This window comes from Pleurodeles waltl, chromosome 4_2, assembly GCF_031143425.1.
Source record: "Pleurodeles waltl isolate 20211129_DDA chromosome 4_2, aPleWal1.hap1.20221129, whole genome shotgun sequence".
Taxonomy (NCBI): domain Eukaryota; kingdom Metazoa; phylum Chordata; class Amphibia; order Caudata; family Salamandridae; genus Pleurodeles; species Pleurodeles waltl.
Window position 1 is genome coordinate 1036974593 of NC_090443.1, and position 23073 is coordinate 1036997665.

General features: G+C 45.8%; 1 protein-coding gene across 6 annotated transcripts in view; it reads left to right on the top strand.

The window, feature by feature from the left end:
• Positions 1-18676, top strand: part of LOC138293662 (aldehyde dehydrogenase family 3 member B1-like) — a 144987-nt gene extending 126311 nt beyond the window's left edge. For all 6 annotated transcript variants that reach the window (XM_069232963.1, XM_069232961.1, XM_069232962.1 and 3 more), the window contains exons 8-10: positions 1176-1342; positions 15558-15657; positions 16782-18676. In XM_069232963.1, coding sequence (XP_069089064.1) covers positions 1176-1342; positions 15558-15657; positions 16782-16975 — 461 coding nt within the window. In that variant the 3' untranslated portion in view covers positions 16976-18676. The remainder of the gene's footprint in view (positions 1-1175; positions 1343-15557; positions 15658-16781) is intronic.
• Positions 18677-23073: the final 4397 nt, after the last annotated feature.

A 23073-nucleotide genomic window follows, 5' to 3' on the forward strand; every position in this document is an offset into this window, starting at 1 on the left:
CACTGACACTTGATAAGGCTCTTACCTTCTTTGATCCCATACTATGTGAGTATTCCAGTAACCTCTCTAAGCGCTAACTGCAGGGATCCATGTAAATATAAAACTACAAAAGGTCCTAAATGTCTTACTTGTGTGCTGAGTCAGTCTCTGATTCCTCATTTAAATGTAAATAACAGCAACTTATGAAAAAGAAAGTTACAACTGTGATATGTTGATGGGCTCTTGACAAAGTGTTCTTGCATCCTCTGGGATTGTTGTCCATGCAGGAGTAAAACCGAAATAAATAAATGTATGTGGCCAGTGCAGTTGAGCAGACCAGCTAATAAAAAGAAGGTGCACTTCAGTCAGGGCATGCTGTGTTGCTAGTTTAATAGTTACCACTGCAACTCACCGTTGTTGTCCATAGTTATTCCTCCTCCTTTTCTAATGTTTCCATACAGCTTTTGACTGCATGAAATTGAGGGAAACATTTAAAAAAAGGTGTAGGAAATGTCCAAACATTTTAAAAATTCTGAACAAAACAGCAACTTGTCACATAAATTGAAAATAAATTAAGAACTCTTCTAGGGACTGAGAAACCTGTGGTCAGTAGAAAAATCTTTGTCACAGATTCCCACAATCTTTCTGTGAGGTGTTTGTGTAGCTGCAATCTTTTAATGCCAAAGCATGTAAGTAACAATTCCAGGTTACGACTTCACGGAAGTGGTTTTATTCCTCTGAGTGCTCTTAGATGATGAAACTAAGCTTTGTATGAAACAGACCTACTGGACTTTCATATCAAGGATCCGGTTAAAGAGAGATCTGATGTCTGATTTACGGTCTTCAGTGACTAGGACAGCTTGGATCTCAGTTCTTACTGGAAGAATGGACTTGTGTGGTAAACCGCTGCTAATCCTGGTCTGGATCACCGCCCAGGTGTAGAGAACAGTTCCCCTATATCCATGGCAGTTCCTCAATCAGGCAGTGGCACAGCACACCAATAAATGTTTTTTTTCTCTGATCTTGGGAGGAATGTTAGGAAAGACTGTAATGGGGGTTTGTACAGCCTCAGCCCCCTACTACTCACCTTTGAAGAGTCTAACAGTTGTAATAATGTTACATTCTATAGACCCCATGTCTTTCTTCCACGATCCTAACCATGCATGTATTTCTCCCTTCCTTCCTTCCCTGCTCAGCCCCCACCATAATGATAGACGTAAAGGAGTCTGACCCAGTGATGCAGGAGGAGATATTCGGCCCCATTTTGCCAATCCTGACAATTGAGAATGTGGACGAGGCCATCGCCTTCATCAACCGGCACGAGAGACCACTGGCACTCTACCCCTTCTCGCCTGACAACAAGGTACACAGGGCGCAGGATGCAGAAGACATAGATGAAACCAAATGTTTACCAACATGCAGAGAGTTTTTTTATATAGATAGAGAAAAACATAAAATTTTGTGGATTGGCCCAGGAGGAATACCACAGAAATCACATCTTCCTCCACACCTTTCCAGTAGCATATCTTTCTATATATTATTGTGTTTCTTTACTTGGAGATTTATGGCTATGTTGTACTCCAGTACGCTTATCCTGCTTTTTTTATTTCAGCAGACTGTGGTGATGCATGTTTTCTACTGCTTTATAGGCTTTTGGCAAAGGACCTATCCAAAAGCTTTTATGAAGCCTGGGTATGACTTGGTGAATGCATACCAATTTGCAATGCAAATTAACACAAGTGCATTGCAATTCACGATTCTCACTGTGCATCGCAATGCACACATTGAGAGCCCTTGAATTGATCCATTAAAGTCTCCCACCCACTGAGACCTGCCAGGTAGCGCACAAACTGTTTTAGGCTTCCAGGTCTCAGTTACAGATTTCCAAGGACAGGCAGTAATAATTTGCTTTTATGCTCATTGAGGGGCACATCTGATTCCTGCCCCTTTGCTGTTAATGAGGCAGGTGATCTAAGCATTACTGCATGCCATCCCTTTGCTCATTGGAGCATTAGTTAGTCCACCATTATGTAAAACCTAAGGCCGTGCACATCTTAACGAATTTTGCTCTGAGCAATCTATTTGTGAATCTGGCCCTGCATTTTCTAAGGGTACTTGTCTAGGTACTCCTTGACCAGTGTGTGGCTTTGGGGGTGGGGCTGTTTGATGTGTTACATCCCCCCTAAAAATCTATTCTGTAGTGAATAGTTGGGGCGACATGCTTTCAGTGGGATATGGTTAGGTTTCTGTCGGATTTCACCTTAAATTTTTACATGTCCACACTGACAAAACCAAACATACTCTCTCTTGTCTCTGTTTTGAAGGCCTTAAAAATGTTGATTAGTTTGAAAAATATTGTTTTAGGTACCCCGGACAATCTACCCTCCTCTTTCTTTGCACTGCGCCTTGAGCTCCACCCATGTCCTTCTACTCATATATTGTATTTTTTTTACATGATATCCCAGTGTGATAGTTGCAAAATCTGAAGCCCACTTCCCTCCCCCCAGTCTTACTGACCAGCTAGGCCCCTGCTCTTGACATCCTCAAACACTCCCAGGTATGAGTGAGTAGTTCCTGGGTTGACATCCTTTGTCAGGGCTGTTCTCCAGCATCTGGATAACTGAGGGCCAGTTAGGTTATCTTTGTAACAAGTGTTGCCAAGAACCTCTCGTTTATGCCTTTGACATTCAGGGTTGATGAAATAAATCTGTCAAGGCATACCCCTGAACACTGGGCTAGATATAGTCAGAAACAGTGGCAGCTGTGCCCAAGCCAGCAGACGACTGAGATTTAAATATGGAAGGAAACCAAGGTGCATAGGTAAACATAGGGCTCTTTTTAAGTATGTGTGGGTGGCTGCTACACTCCCTGCAGTCCCCCACAATACTTAAAGAACAAGCAGATATTGCCCCTGCCCCAACTGAGACATATCCATGCAGCCCAGTGTATGTAAATTAGGTGATGAAGGGCATATTAGGGCACTCCTTGCCAGGAGCAGTGAATAATAAAAGAGTGGCTCTGGCAGCTCTTTTGTTCTTCCCTGTGTGTGTCCTTGGCCCACCAGACAAACCCACAGCTTTAATTTTTTTGGGAGCCACAGGGGGAGCCCCATAGTTTTAGAAGGTGTGTTGTTCTACAGTTTTACCTTGTGGGAATGTTTATACTACCTACAGTAGGCCAGAGCTGGATATGGTGACAATGGGCAAGGCCACATATCTCATTGACCCATTGGGAGAAGTTATATCAGATGCCATGAATCTGATCAGCTTATTACGTAATGCCATGACAAATGCATAAGGGATTACACACCATTCCAAAGTAATGACCACAATTAAAAGCAACATGTCAGCCATCTTGGATCGATACAACTGTGATACACCATGCATAATAGAATTCAAAGATGGCTGCCTAAAATGATGTTTAGTGATTTGGAAATCCTAGTGGTTTGGATTGCATTAGGCTCGGAATGCCAGTTATTTGGCTCTCTTGAGTTAACGTCACATTGTTTTGTTTTCAAACATATTGGTGGTCATTACAATCTCTGCGGTCTTTTAACAAGACCGCCGAGGGACCGCCGTGCGGAAGACCGCCAGTAGTGGCGGTTTGCCGCTCGGCCTATTATGACTGTTGGCAGCTCTCCGTCCTTTTACGGACGGAGAGCCGCCAACAGCCATACTGGCGGGCGGCGGGAAAGTGGAGGTTGCTCCACCTTCACCGCCACACCAACAGAACCCCGCCCAGCAAATCACGTCCTGTGATTTCGGCGTGGCGGTGTTCTGTTGGCGGTGTGGTGTCGGCGGATGGTGGACAAGAGGCTCCCATCCCCTCCCGGAGGATCGTCGGACCAGGTAAGTCAATCGTCCGTGAGGGGAGAGGTTTGGGGGGGTGTTGTGTGCGTGCATGGGGGTGTGCGTGTGTGTATGTAGATGGGGTGTGTGAGTGCGTGTATGCTTGCGGGGGTTGTGTGTTTGGGAATGAGTGCGTGTATGTCTGTAGGTATGTCTGTATGGATGTGTGCGTGTATGTTTGAATGTGGATGTGCGTGTCTGACTGTGTGTGGATGTTTGCATGTATGTCGGTGTGTGTGCGTGTATGTGTGTTGGTGGTGCCTGCGTGCGTGTCGTGTGTGTATGTGTGATGTTATGTTGGGGGTCGGGCGGATAGGGGGGTCCTGCCACCTTTGGGGGGTGGCAGGGGTGGTGGGGGAGACCCCTTTCAGTGCCAGGGAAGGAATTCCCTGGCACTGATAGTGCTTACCGCTATGGATTTCATGGCGGTTTCAAACCCCATGAAATCCGTGGCGGTCAGCCGGGTCAAAATACCGCCGGCGGTATAGTGACGGCCGCCGGGCTGGAGACCCTGGTCTCCAGCCCGGCGGTCGTCTCCGCCCTTGCAGGCGGAACGGAGAACCGGCGGATGACCATGGCGGTAACCGCCATGGTCATAATACAAACATAATACAAAAAAAAAAAAGACCGCCAGCCTGTTGGCGGTCTTACTGCCGCTTCTCTGCCTTCCGCCAGGGTCATAATGACCCCCATTGTCTTCCTTGTACCTTTTTTTTAAAATGAATTCCTTATTACAATTTTTACATAAACATACACATATCGTAGTCATACAATTATCATAATTTAACTCTACTACATCCCAGCTGGTAATTCCCATGTTTACTGTACAAAGTTGCCTTTGTATCACTCGCCTTCAGTAGCTGCTATGCAGCCAATAATGTCTCAGGCCACATCAAACATTGTATAGTGTAGCAAAGACACATCTTCATTCTGGCGATCATTACTTTGGATGGAGGCAACAGTGCCCACCCACATCTAAACCTTTACCCCCTCCCCGCCCCACCATAGTCTCTCTATATATTTCACAGTTACCCCCACTCTATCATTCATAATTGCCCTTCAGAATAACATTGGCATACCCGCTTCACCCAACACAGACACTAGTAACTTGATCTCTTCTTCTTTCTCTGTCTCCTGCCAGAGATTTACACAGAGGTTTGGAGGTTTTGAGAAATGGCTCCTATAGTGTTTCAAATATTCCTACCTGATAGTTAACTCCATAAACAATGAATAACACTCTGCAATTCTGTCAAGCTCAGACATCCATTCTGATTGAGTATGTAGAGAAGGCTTTCACCAGTGTCAAAATGACACAGACTTTTGTAGCTGCAAGCGGAGTCACTAGCCAGCCCTGGTTGTGTAGTTATGGATGCTACACAGTCCGTCATGTCATGGAGGAGGGCTAAACACATCAGTAGTGTATCCTGCAGCCCAGTAGTGCCCATAAGTGTGGGCCAAACAGAGGTCCAGCAAAAGGAAAATCTGGTGCAAAATTTAAAGTAGCTGAATTTCAGTTTGAACTCTCGAAGTAGGTTGTTGTGTTTTTGAATCAACCAGTCCTTGAGAGTGTATTTGTGTTGCAGCGCTGTCTGTCAGAAACCTCTTGTCTTCTCCCTGCTGGTGATAGAGTAAAACTTGCCAGTCAGAAGCTCATATAGGCCAGATACCACTCCTTTGTTTTCTCCCATGTCTCTAGATATTAACGTATGGGGAAGTGCAGAATGAAACATGTGACTGTGCCCGATCTGCCTCAAATACAATGCATTAGTTGAATGTATTTTCATTGTTGGGTCTGGGCCGGAAGGAATTGGAGTTATCACACAAAAACAAGACAGTTGGTCTTTACATATAATATCCACTGTCCTTCATGCAGTGCTACAGACAGGCAAACTCCCTATTTGAGCACAACAGTTCTGCCAGATGGGGGCTGAAGTATGCAGCCATAGACTAATTTGAAAGAAGCCATGAGCTTATTTCTATGTGGTCAGCATAGCTCTAAACCATGGCGGGAGGGACCAAAACGTATAGAACGCATCTATGCCTCTTACACAGAGTGATGTAACCTTTTGTATGGAGATCCATTTGTAGGGTTCTAGGGAGTCAGGAAGTCTGTTGATTAACTGTGAGAGAGGGTGAGCTAAATAATACGAGCATACCCATTTCGCATCACTACAGACCGACCATCATCAGGACCATCCCACTGCAGCTGGAAAAGCCTCACAGAAAAGGACTGGGCATCTGCCCTCCTTAATCATCCACCCAAGCACACCAGCAACTTGCCAAAAGCTTTGAAGAACCTAAACATCCAGATCACTGCATGAGGTGACACCCTGGCTCCTCTGAAGCTCAAAGCAATGGCAAGTACTCAACCATAGTCCAGCTGGTAGACAGAGCATCTCAGGCTGATGAAACGCTGATGTTAGCAACTGGAGCACAAACAGATAACTAGTTAAGAATCCACGGATAAAGACATTGTCGAATCAGTCCTAAGACACTACCAGCATCAGATACAGAACACCAAGCGCAAAGCTGTTGCACACTGCTTCTACACAGCACAAACAATAGCAAGGAAATCTTTGCCAACATCAAAGGTGTCACCCGCGACTTTAGCCACCTATAGCAATATCACTCCCTCATAAGGCTTCTGCAGCAAACTCTAAGAATTCTTCCGTAACAAAATCACCTCTGTATGAGGCAGCTTAGACCCTCAACCAGACACCGTCACTGACGCAGCTCAACTTCACATCATGAACAAACCCTGACCTCATCGCCCGCTGTCACCACCGTCAAAACCACCACTACCATGAAAACCATTCACTTGGGGGCTCCATCTGACCTTTGCCTCCACTATGACTTCCCCAAAAGACTCCTCCGATCAGCGAAGCACTAACACTCATCCTTACTGCCTCCAGCAACTCAGCTACATTCCTGGACACCTGGAAACACAACCCCTGCTCAACAAACAACCCGCTGACCCAGCCACATTCTCCAACTACGTACCTGTCTCCCTCCTACCATACCCAGCCAAGGTCTCAGAGAAACTATTCAACTGGCCCCTCACAGACCACCTCAGCAACCACCAGCTCCTTAACACCAGTCTGGAATCAGGCCCAGCCTCTTGCAGAAATAGCACTCCTTGCTCCCACAGACGACATCTACATGATCCTTGCCAGAAGAGACACAGTAGCTCTCATTCGCCTGGACGTCTCTGTAGCATTTGACATGGTCTCTGAACCCATCCACATCAGGCGCCTACACACGATTGCCATCCAAGACCCGCTCTTCTCTGGATTTGCTCCTTCTTAACAGATAGAATACAAGCTGCCAACTTTGTGGAAGCCTACATACTCATCTGCAGAGTGCCTCAAGGTTCATCACTCAGCCCAACCCTCTTCAACGCATGCATGATCCCTCTGACCAACGTTATCCGCGCGCATGACATAACATCCTCTCCTATGTTGATGACACACAACTCATACTCTCCCTCTCAGACAAGGCCGGCAACACAAGAAACAAGTTTACCACCTGCATGACAGCCCGAACAGTCTTGAACTCAATACCCATAAGTCAGAAATAGTGATTTTTGGTAAGAACACATTGCCTTGGGACTCCAGCTGGTGACTGACCTAACTCAGACCCACACCCATGCCAGGAACCTCTTGATCATCAACAATAAACTGAACATGACTGCACAAGTCAATGCCGTCACTATATCCTCCTTCCACATTCTGAAGATACTGAGGAGATCTTAGAATGACTCCCATGCAACACCAGAAAAAACTTCACTCACACCCTAGTCACCAGCAAGTTAGACTATGGGAACACCCTTTACACTAGGATCACAAAGCAACTCACCAGAAAACTACTAACCATTCAGAACTCCGATGCCAAGTTCATCCTCAACCTCCCACACAGGACTCACATCACACCACACGTCAGGGAGCACCACTGACGTGTTGGCTCTCCTTCAGCAGATCACACACACACACACACACACACACACTTACCTTCAGCCTCGGAGGTCCCAGGAGCCTAAGGTCAGCCATTGAGGGAAGGCAGCAGTCCCAACCCTCCTGGGACCTCCGAGGGTGGAGGTAAGTGTGTGTGTTTGATTTTTTTAAATGATTGTTTGGTGCCTCGAGGCCCTCCCCCGGGTAACGAGGAAAGCGTCACTCATTGACTTCGACCTGGGTGTTTCGGGTTTAAGCCCTGAAGCGCCCAGGGTGAGTGTTAATCAGTGACACTTCGTCACAGAGTGGGGTGGGGTCAGCAGTCTCACTGACCCCATCCCACTCTGTGACGAGGCTGGGACTGCTGCCTTCCCTCATTGGCTGACCTAAGGTCAGCCATTGAGTGAAGGCAGCTGTCTCAACCCTCCTAGGACCTCCGAGGCTGAAGTTAAGTGTGTGTGTTATCTTTTTTAATGAATATTTGGTGCATGCATGTATGTATGAATGTTGATGAGTGTTAATGGATGTGCGTGCATGTGTATGTGTGAAAGTGTGAGTGTGCTTCCCGCCTGCCCCCCTCCCTCCTAAAACTTCTGGCAGCCACTGATTACATTACTAAGCGGACCCTCAAAACATCGTTTAAGCAGACCTTGAAGGATACAGGACCACAAAAGAATGGCAGTGATGGGGATTGGGGCAAAGGCAGGAAAAGTAATTGATCACAGAAGCATGACCTAATTATAAACTTTCAGATATACTGGCGTCTCCAACAGTGAAACTCTTAAAAATTAACAGGCTTAATTCATTCCCCATCGTGAGGCTGGGAATCCCCACTTAAAATAGCAGTATACAGAGTAAAATTTACAGCATACAATATACTGCGTTAAAATGGCAATAGACCTGAAACATCATTACCTAGTAGCAGGTCTACCTCATTTGAAAGAACCCAAATTTCAGCCAATGAGATGGAAGCTTAAACTCTCCTACTCCCCCTTGAATCACCATAGCTTAGATTTCAAAGCACAAGTTTGTGAATAATATTGGATGAGCCTCCAACCTGAGAGGAGAGACGAGTGCATGTGAATTTTATAACAGATACCAATGTTGGAGAACTAGATTTACACGAAAGTAACTAATTTTGTCTCCATCATTGTTTCAAAAAATATTTTCACATGCTTGAATCATAATAGCAAGCAGTTCACACTGTAATGCATGACAAAAGCAGGAATTAGGCTCACCTTTATTTAAACAGATTTCTCAGGACTGCCTGTCCCACTGCTGCATCAGCTTCTGCTTCCATGTCTAAGGTGTAGTGCTTTGTGAATGTGTGCTGGCCATTCCAGGTGGCTCCACTGCAAATGTATTTAAAGGGCACTCCAGCATAGAATGTCACAGTTCATGCCAGTGCTCCTGGTGGAATGCACCCTCACTCTTCCCTGGAGGGGGCTCTTGGCCTTAGCATGACAGAAGGAAATAGAGGCTGAGAGCCTGCAAGCTATTGCTTACTTGGGCAAGGGATGACCTGCTCTTGACTGCCCAAAAGACACAACAGCTGGTCCAATGTGCATATGTCCTTTGTTTTGTCTGTGTAGAACCTGATGCACCTGCTTAGCTCTAATGAACCTTTTCCAGATTGTCCCATCAGGCGTCTTGCCTGTGTTTCCAGAAAGGTTTGATAACCTTCAGAGTAGCTATGAATCTCGGACTCACATCAGCTCCATGGAGGGCTCCAATTCTTATTAGATCACCAACCCACAAAGAGCACTCTTACATGATTCCTCCTGTCATATTCTTTTTTCCAGGCAGCCAGTACATGTCTCACTATTGTTTGCCACACCTCATTTACGTGAACAGACCACTGTTTTCCCCAACCCATCCACTTGGGCACAAGTTTGCTGTTGGGAACCTTTCCCCTCAAAAGTTCATTTAACCCTGCAACCCTGGCCAAATGTATCCCTTCCTTCGGAGTTCTGTTGAACCTCTCAGCAGCCACATTCATTTCTGGGTAATACAGATCACAGCATCAGTTACACCCCACCTTCAAGAATTCCTCCGTTTCTGTGCAACACATCTGCATCCCATTATCAGTTAGTAATTTTGTTGGAATCCCCTTGCTGTCAAAGGCCACCTCCAAAAATCTTACGACAGTCCTCTTGCTGATTGGCCACCTTCAGTAGAAGTCCAATGAGGCAAACAAATAAGGAGTGGCAACTACCCCCTTCAGAAGACCTACAATGTCAAAGTCCACCTCTTGTCACGGGTAATCAAATTGCCACCTCACACACATAGGATGTATGCAAATCGTTAGCAATTTGTCACTGTGATGACACTCCTACCGCTCTTTTAGGGCCTTTTCCACTTCTTAAAACCATCCAGGCCACCCAAAATCCAAAAGACTGCCCTTCTTGGTTTAAAGCCCAAAGTGCCCTATATGGGCAAAAATGATGATTCGCTTGTGTAAAGAGTTTGGTGCTACTAGTCTAGACCAGAAGTCTCCAACCTTTTCTGTGAAGAGAGCTCCTTATGTTCCATGGAAATCACCCAAAGCTGCTAATATTATTGGAGTTTCAGTAGTGACCAACACAGACATGAATACATCAGTAGTTACCATGTGCAATATTATGGGGAATGATCCCCTCAGTTCATCAGGAAGGGTTGTCAGCAGTAATGTGAAAAAGGCTTCATCATTATGGAATGCGTCTACGTGGGTAATACATAAAAGCAATAGCTGTAATGCTTCAAGCACCATGGTAATAATATTAGTAATAAGTCCCCCTCCCAATGGCATATGATTTACCACTCAAATATCAGGTTTATATATATGTGAGTTGTGAAAATAGTCACATTTTCATCTCAAATATATGATTTTCAATTTTGGTAAAGGTATCGTAATTCAGCCAAGCAAAATTTTCTAATTTAGTAGGATGGGCTACACACAGGAGAGCTACTTACAGATAGCAGGAGAGCCGGCAATTGCTCATGAGCTGCTTGGTAAAGAAGCCTGGTCGCGATTCTTGGAACAAAATGCCATCCTTCTCAGACAGCTCTTTTTGACCAACCTGTAAGGCTTCCATAGGCCTGTAAATGCCTTCTTTTGCAATGTCCTGTCCTTTAGTCATATCATGACTTCTATCAGGATGAGGTCTCTGCACACTAATTTGTTTAATTCACTTTCCTGTGCTACACCATCAGACACTGTGCACACCCCTATCTATAGTTTGTCCTCCACCTCCCATAGATCACCCTCATCATTATCACCCACCAGCCACAGCAAACAATCTGCTGCCCTATTGCAGAGGTCTGGTAAGTGTGAGATGTCAAAAGAAAAACCTTGGAAAGTAATGACCCACTTTGTAATCGCAGGAAACTTTATCCAATCCTTTAGATGTGAGAATCTGATAGATCAATTGCTATGAAAGTCCTAGCACTTTTGAGCATTGTGAGCATTTCTGTGATAATGGGAAGGGTAAATGTATCCACCATAAATTTTTCATCCAGGGAACAGATATCTATACATCAAGTTATCTCCCACTGGACGTTATGGCCGCAACAATGGGGTTCAACCATTCCATGGCCTCCACTAGCGTGGTGATATAGGACTTGCACAACTTCTTGAGACCCAGTTTAATTGCACCGTGAGTGCTTCTGGCCGACATTGGACCTTGTCTGAAAGCAGCCATTCATCGCGTTTGACACAATGCACCTAATCCTTCGGACAGCCCAAACATTTCACCAAACACAGCTGGAAGCATGCTTTCAAAGTCATCATATAACTGATCTACTTAGCTTATTGGAGCCTAAGAATTAGCATTAGAAACTAGTGATATCTAGAGTTCTTTCTGATGAGGCTGCCTTAGAATGTTATCCCCTTTCTGGGCCACGTAGACCTTGCCAACAATGATCCTGCTTCCCACTTCACTGGTGGTTTCCAAATAACCTTCCATTCTTGTGGGTTGCCCACCATCAAACCCAGCCTAGTTTTCATAGCTTTCAAATTGACTTTATCTGCAAACAAATGTGCAAACACCTTCTGCGAACTAATAGTCTTGGAGCAGGAGTCAAACATCATCTGGATTTTATTCACACCAATGACCACCCGTTCTTAAGGATTTCTATCATTCCTCTCACCTTCCTGTTAATATAAACTCCTTACACACCTCTTTTACCTCCATGGCTCTTTTTGTTTGAACCCCCACTCTTTCAATACTGTCCTTTCTAGCCACATTTGTTGCAGGTACATTTTTCTGTGTTTGACACTCCTTACTGTTGGCCTTACAGGCTTGCAACACACTCGTAAACATTACATCTTGAATCTTATCATGTGTTTTTTCAGTCTTGTCAACTTTCTCAGTTTTATACACAACACCCTTACTCTATTCTCACTTAAATTCATGCACACACATTAATGTCTGCTCCACTCTTTTAGCTACAGAGATGTCCTCACACAGCGGAGGCTTGTCTTTGACCCACAGTTGCTCCTGCATTTTCTCCAAACTGCAGTTTAAACTAATCCCAAATTCTCTCATCTGTGTGCTGACCAAATTTACATGTGAAGGCTAACTTCCTCAGTACTTTTATGTATTCCTCCACTGATTCATGTTCGGCAGGTTCACTCTTGCCAATATGATACGCTTCTCGTATGGCGAAACTGAGGTAAGTAGTGTTGACCCATGTTTTTCTCACAGTTCTCATAATAGCTCAGTCATTTTGCGGTATCTCTGTCCAGTTCTGCAAGGCCGTCTAACACTTCCTCTCCCTACGCTCCCATTTTATGGATCAGGAAGCTAGTTTTTGGTGTACCTCTATTTTGAGACCATGTGCCTTAGTATCCTTCCCAAAAACCTTCTTTCATTTTGCAGAAAAATTTAGGCGGCTAATCCGTGCTACTGTGGAAGAAAGGTAGTAGTGTGATGGTCTGCATTTTTCAGGCCAGAACTGAATTTGGATGGGAAAACCCATAAACCCTGGGTCAGGTTCCCATAGTCAGGTCAAAAAGGCACCTTTAAAGACTCCAAACCTTGACCTCTGAGAAGAATCACCCTCACCCCAAGCCATCACTAAACCATCACTACAAATGCCATCCCCCCTCTGTCAGTACGGAGGCAACAAAATATGTCTGTGTCCACTCTATGGTACTAGAGATCAGAGCTTTCCCTATGTGTCCGTCACCACATACAGCATCATCCAAATAGCATGAGTTGTAGGTTATACACCCACAAACACCTTGAAAACAAGAAATGCTTGTTGCTGACAGGAAGTTACAAGATGTGCCAGCACAACTATGTTTCCACATCAACTTTAAGAATGAGCTCCCTATTGTGGATTGCACATTCCTAATGGGCAAGGCTTCACTCAGTATCCAAGTATACACTCAAGAATATTTAAGTGTGAACAGAAAAATAGTAACCTTCTTCTTATATCTCCATTAGTTTAGCAATCATGCATCTGGCTTTTGACTCCTCATCAGCACAGCCAGTCACACCTAGGCAAAATGGTCCAGTCCTACCTCCAGTCCAGTGCCTCTTCCTTATCTGCTGTCGTGTGCAGACCAGTATTTCTCACTCCGTCTTCGATTACCATGAAGCCCGGATGCTGCAAAAGGCCATCCTAGTGTGCACGCTGACTGGTGCACATAGGTGCATTCCACTCCATGCTACTCCATTGAAATACACTAGTGTCTTCTGGTGGCGTGGCTCCCTAAGCTTTGGTGGAACAGTTGTTGTCAAGTGTTCGCCCCGTCCTCTAGTATTGAGGTGCCTCTCCTGATTGACACGGTCATCGCCAGTATGAAACAGTGGACCTCTGCCATGCTGAATCCAAGAAGCAGGTCAGATGCGAGAAGAGGTTCAGAGGTGTGTTTATTTGAGGGCACCTCCTCCACAGCTCCAGCTAACTGACACTTGGAGCTCCTTCCCAACCCCATAGATCAGGCCCTACCACTCCATAAGGAATTCTGAAGGGAAGGTTTTCCAAGATCCCACAAAGTAGCATGTTCGGTCGGACCAATTTCGGAATTCTGATGTCTGCCCCTGCCGTTAGCTGGGTCATGTCCACCAGATAGACAGGATGAGAATAGCAAATAGTCTTGCTTTTTACTGTAAATGAAAGACCAGTTTACAGCCTTTTTAGCTGATCTCTTTGGGATTATGTTTTTCCTAACATACTTTGGGGGTCATTCTGACCATGGCGGTAATTACCGCCATGGCGGAGGTCGGCGGTAGCACCGCCAACAGGCTGGCGGTGCACCGCTGGGCATTCTGACCGCGGCGGTTCAGCCGCGGCCAGAAACGGAAAGTCGGCGGTGTACCGCCGACTTTCCGCTGCCCGTCTGAATCCTCCATGGCGGCGGAGCACGCTCCGCCGCCATGGGGATTCTGACACCCCCTACCGCCATCCTGTTCATGGCGGCTCTCCCGCCATGAACAGGATGGCGGTAGGGGGTGCCGCGGGGCCCCTGCCGTGCCCATGCCAATGGCATGGGCACGGCAGGGGCCCCCGTAAGAGGGCCCCAAAAAGTATTTCAGTGTCTGCCCAGCAGACACTGAAATACGCGACGGGTGCAACTGCACCCGTCGCACCTTCCCACTCTGCCGGCTCAATTCTGAGCCGGCATCCTAGTGGGAAGGTTGATTTGCCCTGGGCTGGCGGGCGGTCTTTTGGCGGCCGCCCGCCAGCCCAGGGCAAATGTCAGAATCACCGCCGCGGTCTTTCGACCGCGGTGCGGTGTTCTGACGGCGGTCAGAATGACCCCCTTTGTCTGTAAATGTGGCAGGCAGTATATGCCAATAATTGTGTATAATTCTTATTCTGCTTCTTTTCATACTTACTTTGATATTCCAATTAATAACAGGTTTTAAACTAAAAAGTAATGATAGCGGTAATAGTTAAGCGTAAAAAATGTTGGGTGAAAAGAACCCTAGGTGGACGGGGCTCTCCCTGCAAATGAGCCATTCTGAAATTCACCATGGAACTTCTGAACCAAAAAAGATTATGGAAATAAAATGGTAAAAATAAAATCTGGAAATGATTCACCTCACTGTCCATCTGAAAATGAATATTCAATGCAGATGACACAATGGCCCATATTAGAAGCTGATGACGTTGGTTTATGCATGTATGAAAGTGGCTTTGTCCCCATATAGGTGGTAAATAAACTAGCGACAGGACAGTTCCAGAACAATTTCTCCACGTCTCATGAAGGTATCTAACATTAATAAGTACCCAATTACCAATGTATGAAGTTCAGTTGAAAGATGGAGGATCAGAAGGGCATCTCTCTATCATATTCTGTTATCCTGACACATACTATGAGCGGCTTAAAGTGCTCTAGGAATGGTGATATATTCATTTTACAAAATAGCTGTCCTGCATTACGTTCAGTTAACAGGGAGAACACCTCTCCCAGTATTATGAAATGTAGGTGGCATGTGGTCTCTAACTACCTTCCTAACTTCCTAAACACAATATAGAAATTGTTGGCATGTTTCAGCTCTGGATCAATTAACTTAGGCCTTCCTCAAGACACAATAATTGACTTCTTTACATTATATTTATACAGCAATTCTCTTACATAAAATAATTTTAACATGCCAACAGAGAATCTCCAATCCTAGATAAATGGGAAAGCCATAGGAAGCTTTCTGAGGCACTCACCTATCTTAAATTCTTCTGAATTCTCAGTTGATCAGTACCTTTCGTTTCAGTGTCACATTTGTATATTGCGTGAATTTCTAACTCTGGTCTGACCTATTTAACTCTCTTTGCGTCATCTGGGTGGCAGGTGGTGGACGCAGTGTTGGCACGGACAAGCAGCGGAGGATTTTGCGGCAACGATGGAATGATGCAAATGACACTGCCTTCGCTGCCCTTCGGAGGAATAGGTATGGCAGCTGATGACTACGTTGTTTGATGCTGATGGTGCATGTGAACAGTTTCAGAGCACTTTGTACTGAGGGACATGTGCTGCTCCCTTCTAGATTGGTTCCCAGTACGATCAGGTCAAATTTAAATTACAACAGTGTAACTTACTTCATTTTGGTAATCACAACAATTCTAGCATTCTGCCACGATGTATAGTTATTCATCTGTTCATTGCAAAATTATAACAGAGCTTGACTACACAACCAGAGCGGGAGTAGTTGCTGTTCACAGCAGTTGCATTTTTCGCACTATATTTTACCGTGAAATGCATCTTCAGATTACTTCTCAATGCGAGGACGCATTTTGTAGTAAAAAAAGTGAGAACAATATAGTTCTAAATGATGTATTTGGATTTTGTGAATTTACGCTTAATTTTGCATAATTTTCCTGACATTTTGCATAATTACACAAAAGCAAATTAGGTAAATTTTACCCACTCTTTTTGTAAGGAGGATCACACAGTCCCTTTTAGGAGTGGGCCTGAGACACAGCCTGATTAGAGGACCCCAATCAAGTCCATCCTGGATTAATATATTGAGAATAATGACAGTAATGTCAGAGAAGAGCTACATCATACTTCTAAGAATCCAGATCTCAAAGACACCTGTTAGTAAGCGAGGTTGGACACCAGTAGCCCAGGCATAGCAAAACTCAAACACACATTTAACAAACCCTCAGACCGCAACGAAAGCCAAGAGAACAGAGAAATGACCTGCAAAGGTAAACAAATGGTGCCTTGAAGGTTTACACCCCCTGGTGCTCAGGGCAGATCAGTTCTGTGTTGTCAGAGTGAGAGAGGAGGATGGTTTATAAGATTAGTCCAGACTCTTTGAGTTCAGCAGTTAATAGCATAAGATGTGTCCTGCTTTTCTGAATGCAGTGCTAAGTACAAAATGGCTGCTGGAACTCATTAAAGGTGACCTTTTGGGCGCTTGCTTTGTGGGAGAGGAAAGAGTCCACTAAACACATCTTTGACGTCACTGCCCCTGCACCATTTCAACGAGCTCCTCTCCTTTAAAAGTTGCATAGTTGAGCTACAAATTCCAGATTGCACCTAAATGTTTTTTTCTCCGTTGCACTGCAGGGAACAGCGGAATGGGAATGTACCATGGAAAGTTCAGCTACGACACCTTCTCGCACCACCGTGCTGTGCTCCTTCGAGGCACTGGCATGGAAAAGCTCAACTCCCTCCGATACCCACCGTACAGTGAGCGCAACCTGTCTCTCCTGAAATCCGCCATCGAAGTCAAGCGCAAAGGAATCTGCAACATCCTCTGAGCTTGTAGTCAAGCCCAAGAAGAGCTCAGCTGGGGCGGGCTTGGAAAAAACAGGAAGGGGCCCATTTTCACTTCCTCTGGTGCTTCTGGAAGCCACTTTATTGAATGCAGGCAAAAGCCTTTCTCTTGTAAAATACAAGCAGACTGACCAAGGGAGGAGTCTAGAAATTGTCAGAGACTTCTGCCTTTTAAAGGGTCATTACGGCTAGGGTGGAGTCAGTGGCCTGTGTGGCTTCTTGTCAATGACGTATGTGCCCAACCAGCTTTCCATCGGCATGGGCCCTTTCCATATTCCACCCGTTGGCCTCTGCACCTCTGCTGAATCCTCATTGCCCCTGCAGCCACCCATCCTCAGTGTTTAATGTGCCACTACAGTTGTGAACTGCTTCATAACTCTCCTGCTTGTAATATTAGGTTCATTTGCTAGCGGCATCTATTTCTGTACTGTAGTCCTGTAATCTGTATTTTTCTTAACTTCTCTCTTGAACTCTTAAGTCATCGTGCTTAACACATCTCATAGCTTTGCACTGCTGCTAGTTCAACCAACCCTTAGTCCCCCACCTTTAAATTGCCTCCTCTGTCCTCATGGAGACTCAGTATACCGTCATTAGTCCCGCCCCCTTCATCAATCCTGATTGGATGTTGTCCAGCGGTTGAATTGCTGGCTACAGAACATGGCTTTTAATCCTGGCTGTTCTGCTTTGCCAAATTTGTGTAATCCTTGCCAAGCCAGTTTCTGTCTCGGAGTCTCACTTCACTTCTGTTACCAAATCAGTTATGGTAATCTACGAGAGTGATGCAGTGTCTGTCCACTGTTTCTGCTGTTAGTAATGTGATTCTGGGGGCAAGGTGGTTTTGATTGTGTATTCGATGGGAGTGGGGGCCTACTATTCAGTATTTACACGTTACAGTAGGAATGCTTTACACATTTCATTTTTTTATACTGATACATATTCACTACTTTTAATCATGTATGTCAAAGATGCAATAAACACATTTTCTTCATTCAATCATTCATTTATTAAGATGCATAATCTTTTGAAAGCTGTGGACACCCAGCATGTGTTTCAGTTCCTCTGGCACACAGGCCTGAGGGTTATCCAAGGCGGGTTGAAGAATCAGGGTACTAGTCTGGGTTTAGAAGTCTGCCTTCGTCTGTTCTAAAATCGATTGCAATGCTGGTATTGTTAGGCCCGGAATTAAGATAGCCGGGTTTTGTCAGGGCAGAGACGCCTTCGGCAAATCCCATACCTGGTCTTTCCGTTGCTCTTGAAAAAGGTAGCTGTAGTCAATATACAGGTCTATCAGGGAAAAAGGCTCTGTGGTCTGCTTGGCCGAGGTCCCAGTGGCGGTCTATGATTTTTCTAACCTGCAAGACTCATAAGTGACAACTGAAAACTCAGCAGCACCTGTTACACACCTGTGACCTCTTCGAGTTACTCAGGCTACACCTGAAGGACTCAGCTGTGAACGTATTTACTCCCTTTTTAAATATTTTGTAACTATCAAAATGCTGAAAAATCTGTTTTTTAAATGTCTTTCTTCACATCGCCAAACGTGTGCTGTCTGACTAGTACCTCGTGTGATGGTTCATTTTCTGCTCTGTATGTTTTTACTTTGCACTAACCTGCTGCACAAAAGCTGGCAGAATTGATGCCAGAAATAACTACCACATAAAATAAAATTATTTTTATTCATCCAAGTGCTTTGTCATTTTTCCGCTTATTCATTTGCCTAGCACCTTAAGGGCCTAAGCAGAAGGGGGCCCTATCCACAGTCATCTACAGTTGCACGCAGAATTGTGAGCCTAGAAAACAACCCTGCATCTGATGAGGAACCTGGCTTAATTCGACTACTCAACAATACATTGTACGTTTTATCTCCAGAGCACTTGGACCTGGCTGCTCATTGTATCTCAGTTTCTGTCTGTATGTTGCTTTGTAACACGTTTTGTTAAAATTGGGTTATTGATTGAGGTGGGGTGAAAACCCTTCTCAAGAAAAAACTACGACCCTTGACATAGTGAACCACAAAAGCCATTAAATTAGCCTGTGCTTAATCCTCTGGTAGTTGTCTCAAGTCAGGCTTAACTTACAGGCATTGTATTCAGTATTTATGCAGCACACCAACAGTAATAACATGACAACAGAAGAAACATCCCACCCAAATTTAGAAAAATAGAGAGCATTTTATTAAATAAAATTACATCAATACAAATTAAATTCAATCAGTAGAACTGGATGTATGATTTTCTGAAGTGTTAAGTGAAAATAGTACCTAAAAGATCAAATCACCAAACACTGGCATCTGGTTGTGTGAGACCAGGGCGAAGTCAAAGGTATGACCGACCTTGATGGAGAGCGATTCGGATACATATGGTGGATTGGGCCCGATCTCAACTTATCTTGGACTTTGAAGAAATTTCAAAGAAGTGGTCCTGAGAAGGTAAAGTTTATCTATCAATCAATCATCGTTTGTAGAGCACGACACTAGCATCCCTAGGGGTATCTGGGCGCTGAGGTTGCTGCGTCTGCGTCGAAGAGCCAGGCCTTGAGTTGCTTTCTGAAGTCTGCCAGAGCGGGTGCTGTTCGGAGGTGTAGGTCATTACAGGCTTTGGCGGTGATGTAGGAGAATGCTCTGCCACTGCTGCGGGTGCAATGGATGTGGGGGACTTGTGCAAGGGCGAGTGAGAAGAAGCGCAGGTGTCTCAAGGAAAGATGGAAGTTCAGCCGATCGTCGATGTAGGCCGGTCCCAGTTTGTAGAGGGTTTTGTAGGCATATGTGAGCGTCTTGAACTGACATCTTTTCTGGACACGGAGCCAGTGGAGTTTCCTGAGGTGAGGAGTGATGTGGGTACGCTTGGGGAGGTCCAGGATGAGTTTTTCTGCTGCTTTCCTTATTGTCTGGAGTCTTCTGATGACCTGGGAAGGGTGACCAGTGTAGAGTGTGTTGCCATAGTCGAGGTGGCTGATAATGAGGGTGTGTACGACAATCTTTCTGGTGTTTACTGGGCTCCATCTGAAGATCTTGGGGAGCATTTGGAGGGTGTGGAAAGAGGAGGAGGCAACTGCGTTGACTTGTTGTTTCATGGTCAGTTGGCTGTCCAAGTTTATGATAAGATTGCGTGTGTGCTCAGTCGGTGTGGGAGTGGGTCCGAGTCCTTCTGGCCGAAAGGTGTGCTGCCACGCAGAGGTGTTCTTTCCAAAACTCAGTACCTAGGTTTTGTTGGAGTTCAATTTGAGGCAGCTGTCTTTCATCCAGTCAGCTACGTCGGTCATAGTGTTGCAGAAGTTGATTTTGGTGTTAGAGAGGGGTCTTTGGTGAGCTGGAGGACGAGCTGGGTGTCATCGGCATAGGAGATGATGTTGAGTCCATAGGCTCTGACAATGTCCACAAGGGGAGTCATGTAGATGTTGAACAGCGCAGGCTGAGCGACGATCCTTGGGACCCGGAGCATATAATGTTCTTGGGAGCGGAGGAGAACGGAGTGAACACTCTGGGTGTATCCTGAGAGCAATCAGGTGATCCACTTTAGGGCATGTTGTTGAATTCCGATGTCTGTTGATGAGGATGTGGTGAGCGATGGGGTCGAAAGCTGCAGACAGGTCGAGGAGAATCAGAGTCACTTTCTCCTTGGTGGAGGACGGTTCTGATGTTGTCTGTTGCGTTGATGAGCGTGGTCTCGGTGCTATGGTTGACCCGGAAACCTGATTGTGATGCATCAAATAAGTGGTTCCATTCTAGGTAGTCAGTTGATGGCCTTCAAGATTACTTTGGCTGGGTATGCCAGCAGGGAGATTGGCCAGTAGTTCTTGAGGTCGCTAGGGTCCGGCTAGGGGGTTCTTTAGGAGTGGTCTGATGTCTGCGTTCTTCCATCCATCTGGGAAGGATGCTATGGAGATGGAAATATTGAGGAGATTGGTTAGTTCAGTGCTGGTTATGTTGGATCCAAGGTTGAAGAGATAGTGGGGGCAGGGTTTGGTGGGTGCCCCGGGATGGATGGAGGACGTGGTGGTAGCAGTGGTCTGGATGTCAAGTGTTGACCAGGTGGTTTTGGCTGGGCTGGGGTTCACTGGTTGGATGAGGTTGTTGGGTCTGAATAAAGTGGGTTGAGGGTTGAAGTTGTTGTAGATATTGGCAATCTTGCTTTGGGTGTAGTCAGACAGTAAGTTGCAGAGTTGTTGGGAGAGGTGTACTGTCGCTTCTGTGGCAGTCGGGTTGAAGAATTACTTGATGATCTTGAAGAATTCCTTGATGTGGTTGGTTGCAGCATCAATGCAGTCAGTGATGGCTATTGTTTTCGCCTCCTTGATGCGCCAGTGGTAGTCGCAGAGTGCCTTTTTTGTGTGTGGCTCAGTTGGAGGAGTTCTTGGAGATGCCCCATCACTCCTCGAGTAGAAGACAGCTAAACGCTTGGTGATTCTGAGTTCTGGGGTGTACCAGCCGGCTTGTCTAGACATTCTGTTGGCTTTTGCTGGTTTCAGAGGGTCATCTTTGTCAGCACATTTGCTAATCCAGGTGGCGAAGTTGTGGACCGCCTGGTCGAGGTTGGGTGACATGTTGGGTGGTGTGGTGCTGAAAGCCTACTTCCATTGGCTTTCAGTTACTTTTCCCCAGCTACGGTGGGTAGCGCTTTGGGGCTTGGTGATGGTGTGCTGGGTTGATTGTGTGGTTCGTCCAGTGGAGTTCCATGGTGTGGCTGAATTTGATTCTGTCGCTGGAGGAGAAGATGATGTAGAGAGTGTGTCCGGTTCTGTGGGTGGGTTTGGAGACTAGTTGGGTGAGTCCATTGTTGTTGAGATTCTCCAGTAGGGATGTGGAGTTGGCGTCCTCGGGGTACTCCATGTGGAAGTTGAGGACGCCGAACAGCATGTAGTGGGGGAGTTGATGACGAGAAGTGCGATGATGTTGCTGATTGTATCGCAGAAAGCTGGTTGGGGTCCTGGTGGTCTGTATATGAGGGTACCCTTTAGGATTGTCTTGAAGTCGATGTGTACTAGGAGGTTAAAGTGGTCCATGACAGGTGTTGGGTTGTTGTTCATAATGAAGCATTGGACAATTATGGTGATTCCTCACCGTGCTTGTTGGGGCGGTCCCAGTGTATCATCTTGTATCTGTTGGGTGTGGCGGTGGTGGTGGCGATGTCGGGGTCTAGCAGGGCGAGGCAGCTGGTGGTGTCCGAGACAAAGGCGTAATTGTTGGGGGGGTTGCTAGAGAAGCTTGTGGTGAATATTTCTACATTTGGACTTTGTCACTTTACTGGCAGTCGAAAATCTCCAGCAGGTTGATCTGCAGGCTGTAGCCAACAAGGCCGGATACCCCTTCCGAGAGGAGCTGCTGATCAGGATTTGCTTCTGCTTAGAAGAAGATAGGAGAAGCTACCATTAAGTCAGGCCCAGTGGTGATGCAGGTAGGTCCCAGTCTCCAGGTCTTTCTCAGGCCACTTTTTTTTAGGAAAATTTACCAAGCTTCAGGTTTTGACTGTTTGGGCACCTTTAACGCCACCTCCAAGGGTCTAGGACTGGTGGGGCTCCATTTGGAGGGCAAGACTCACTTCAGGCAGGGTCCAGTTGCAGGTTTTAAGTTGATGGAGCTTGTTGTGCCCCTGTAGCTCAGAACAGGTGGCCAGCCAGCTAGCCTTTGGAGTCACAATGGGGTTCAAGCATCAAGGCAGGCCTCAAGCAGCAGGCTGTCCCCTGAGAGTACAAGGCACGCTTCAAACAGCAGGGCAATCCTCTGGTAGCACAAGAGTAGTCCTCTGAACTACAAAGCAGGCCTCAAGGAGCAGGGCAGTCCGTCCATCTGCCTACATGCCAGCTGCTGCTGCTTCCAGCAGAAAACTTAAACACCCACTTCTTACCTCTCACCCATCATGGGCATGGTGCTAGGCAGTTTAATTGTGCAGCTTAGCTTGGGAAGAGAACAACCACAGTAGATATGATGCTATCCTGCTCTATCCCTCTCACACAACACAGCAACTTTTGTTGCGATGCTGTGCAACATTAAATATTAGTAAATCTGCCCTGAAGGGTGTATTATTGCCCTAAGTATCCAACATCTTCCGTTTCCCCTCCCTTTATGTTCCAGTTCTGATTTTCA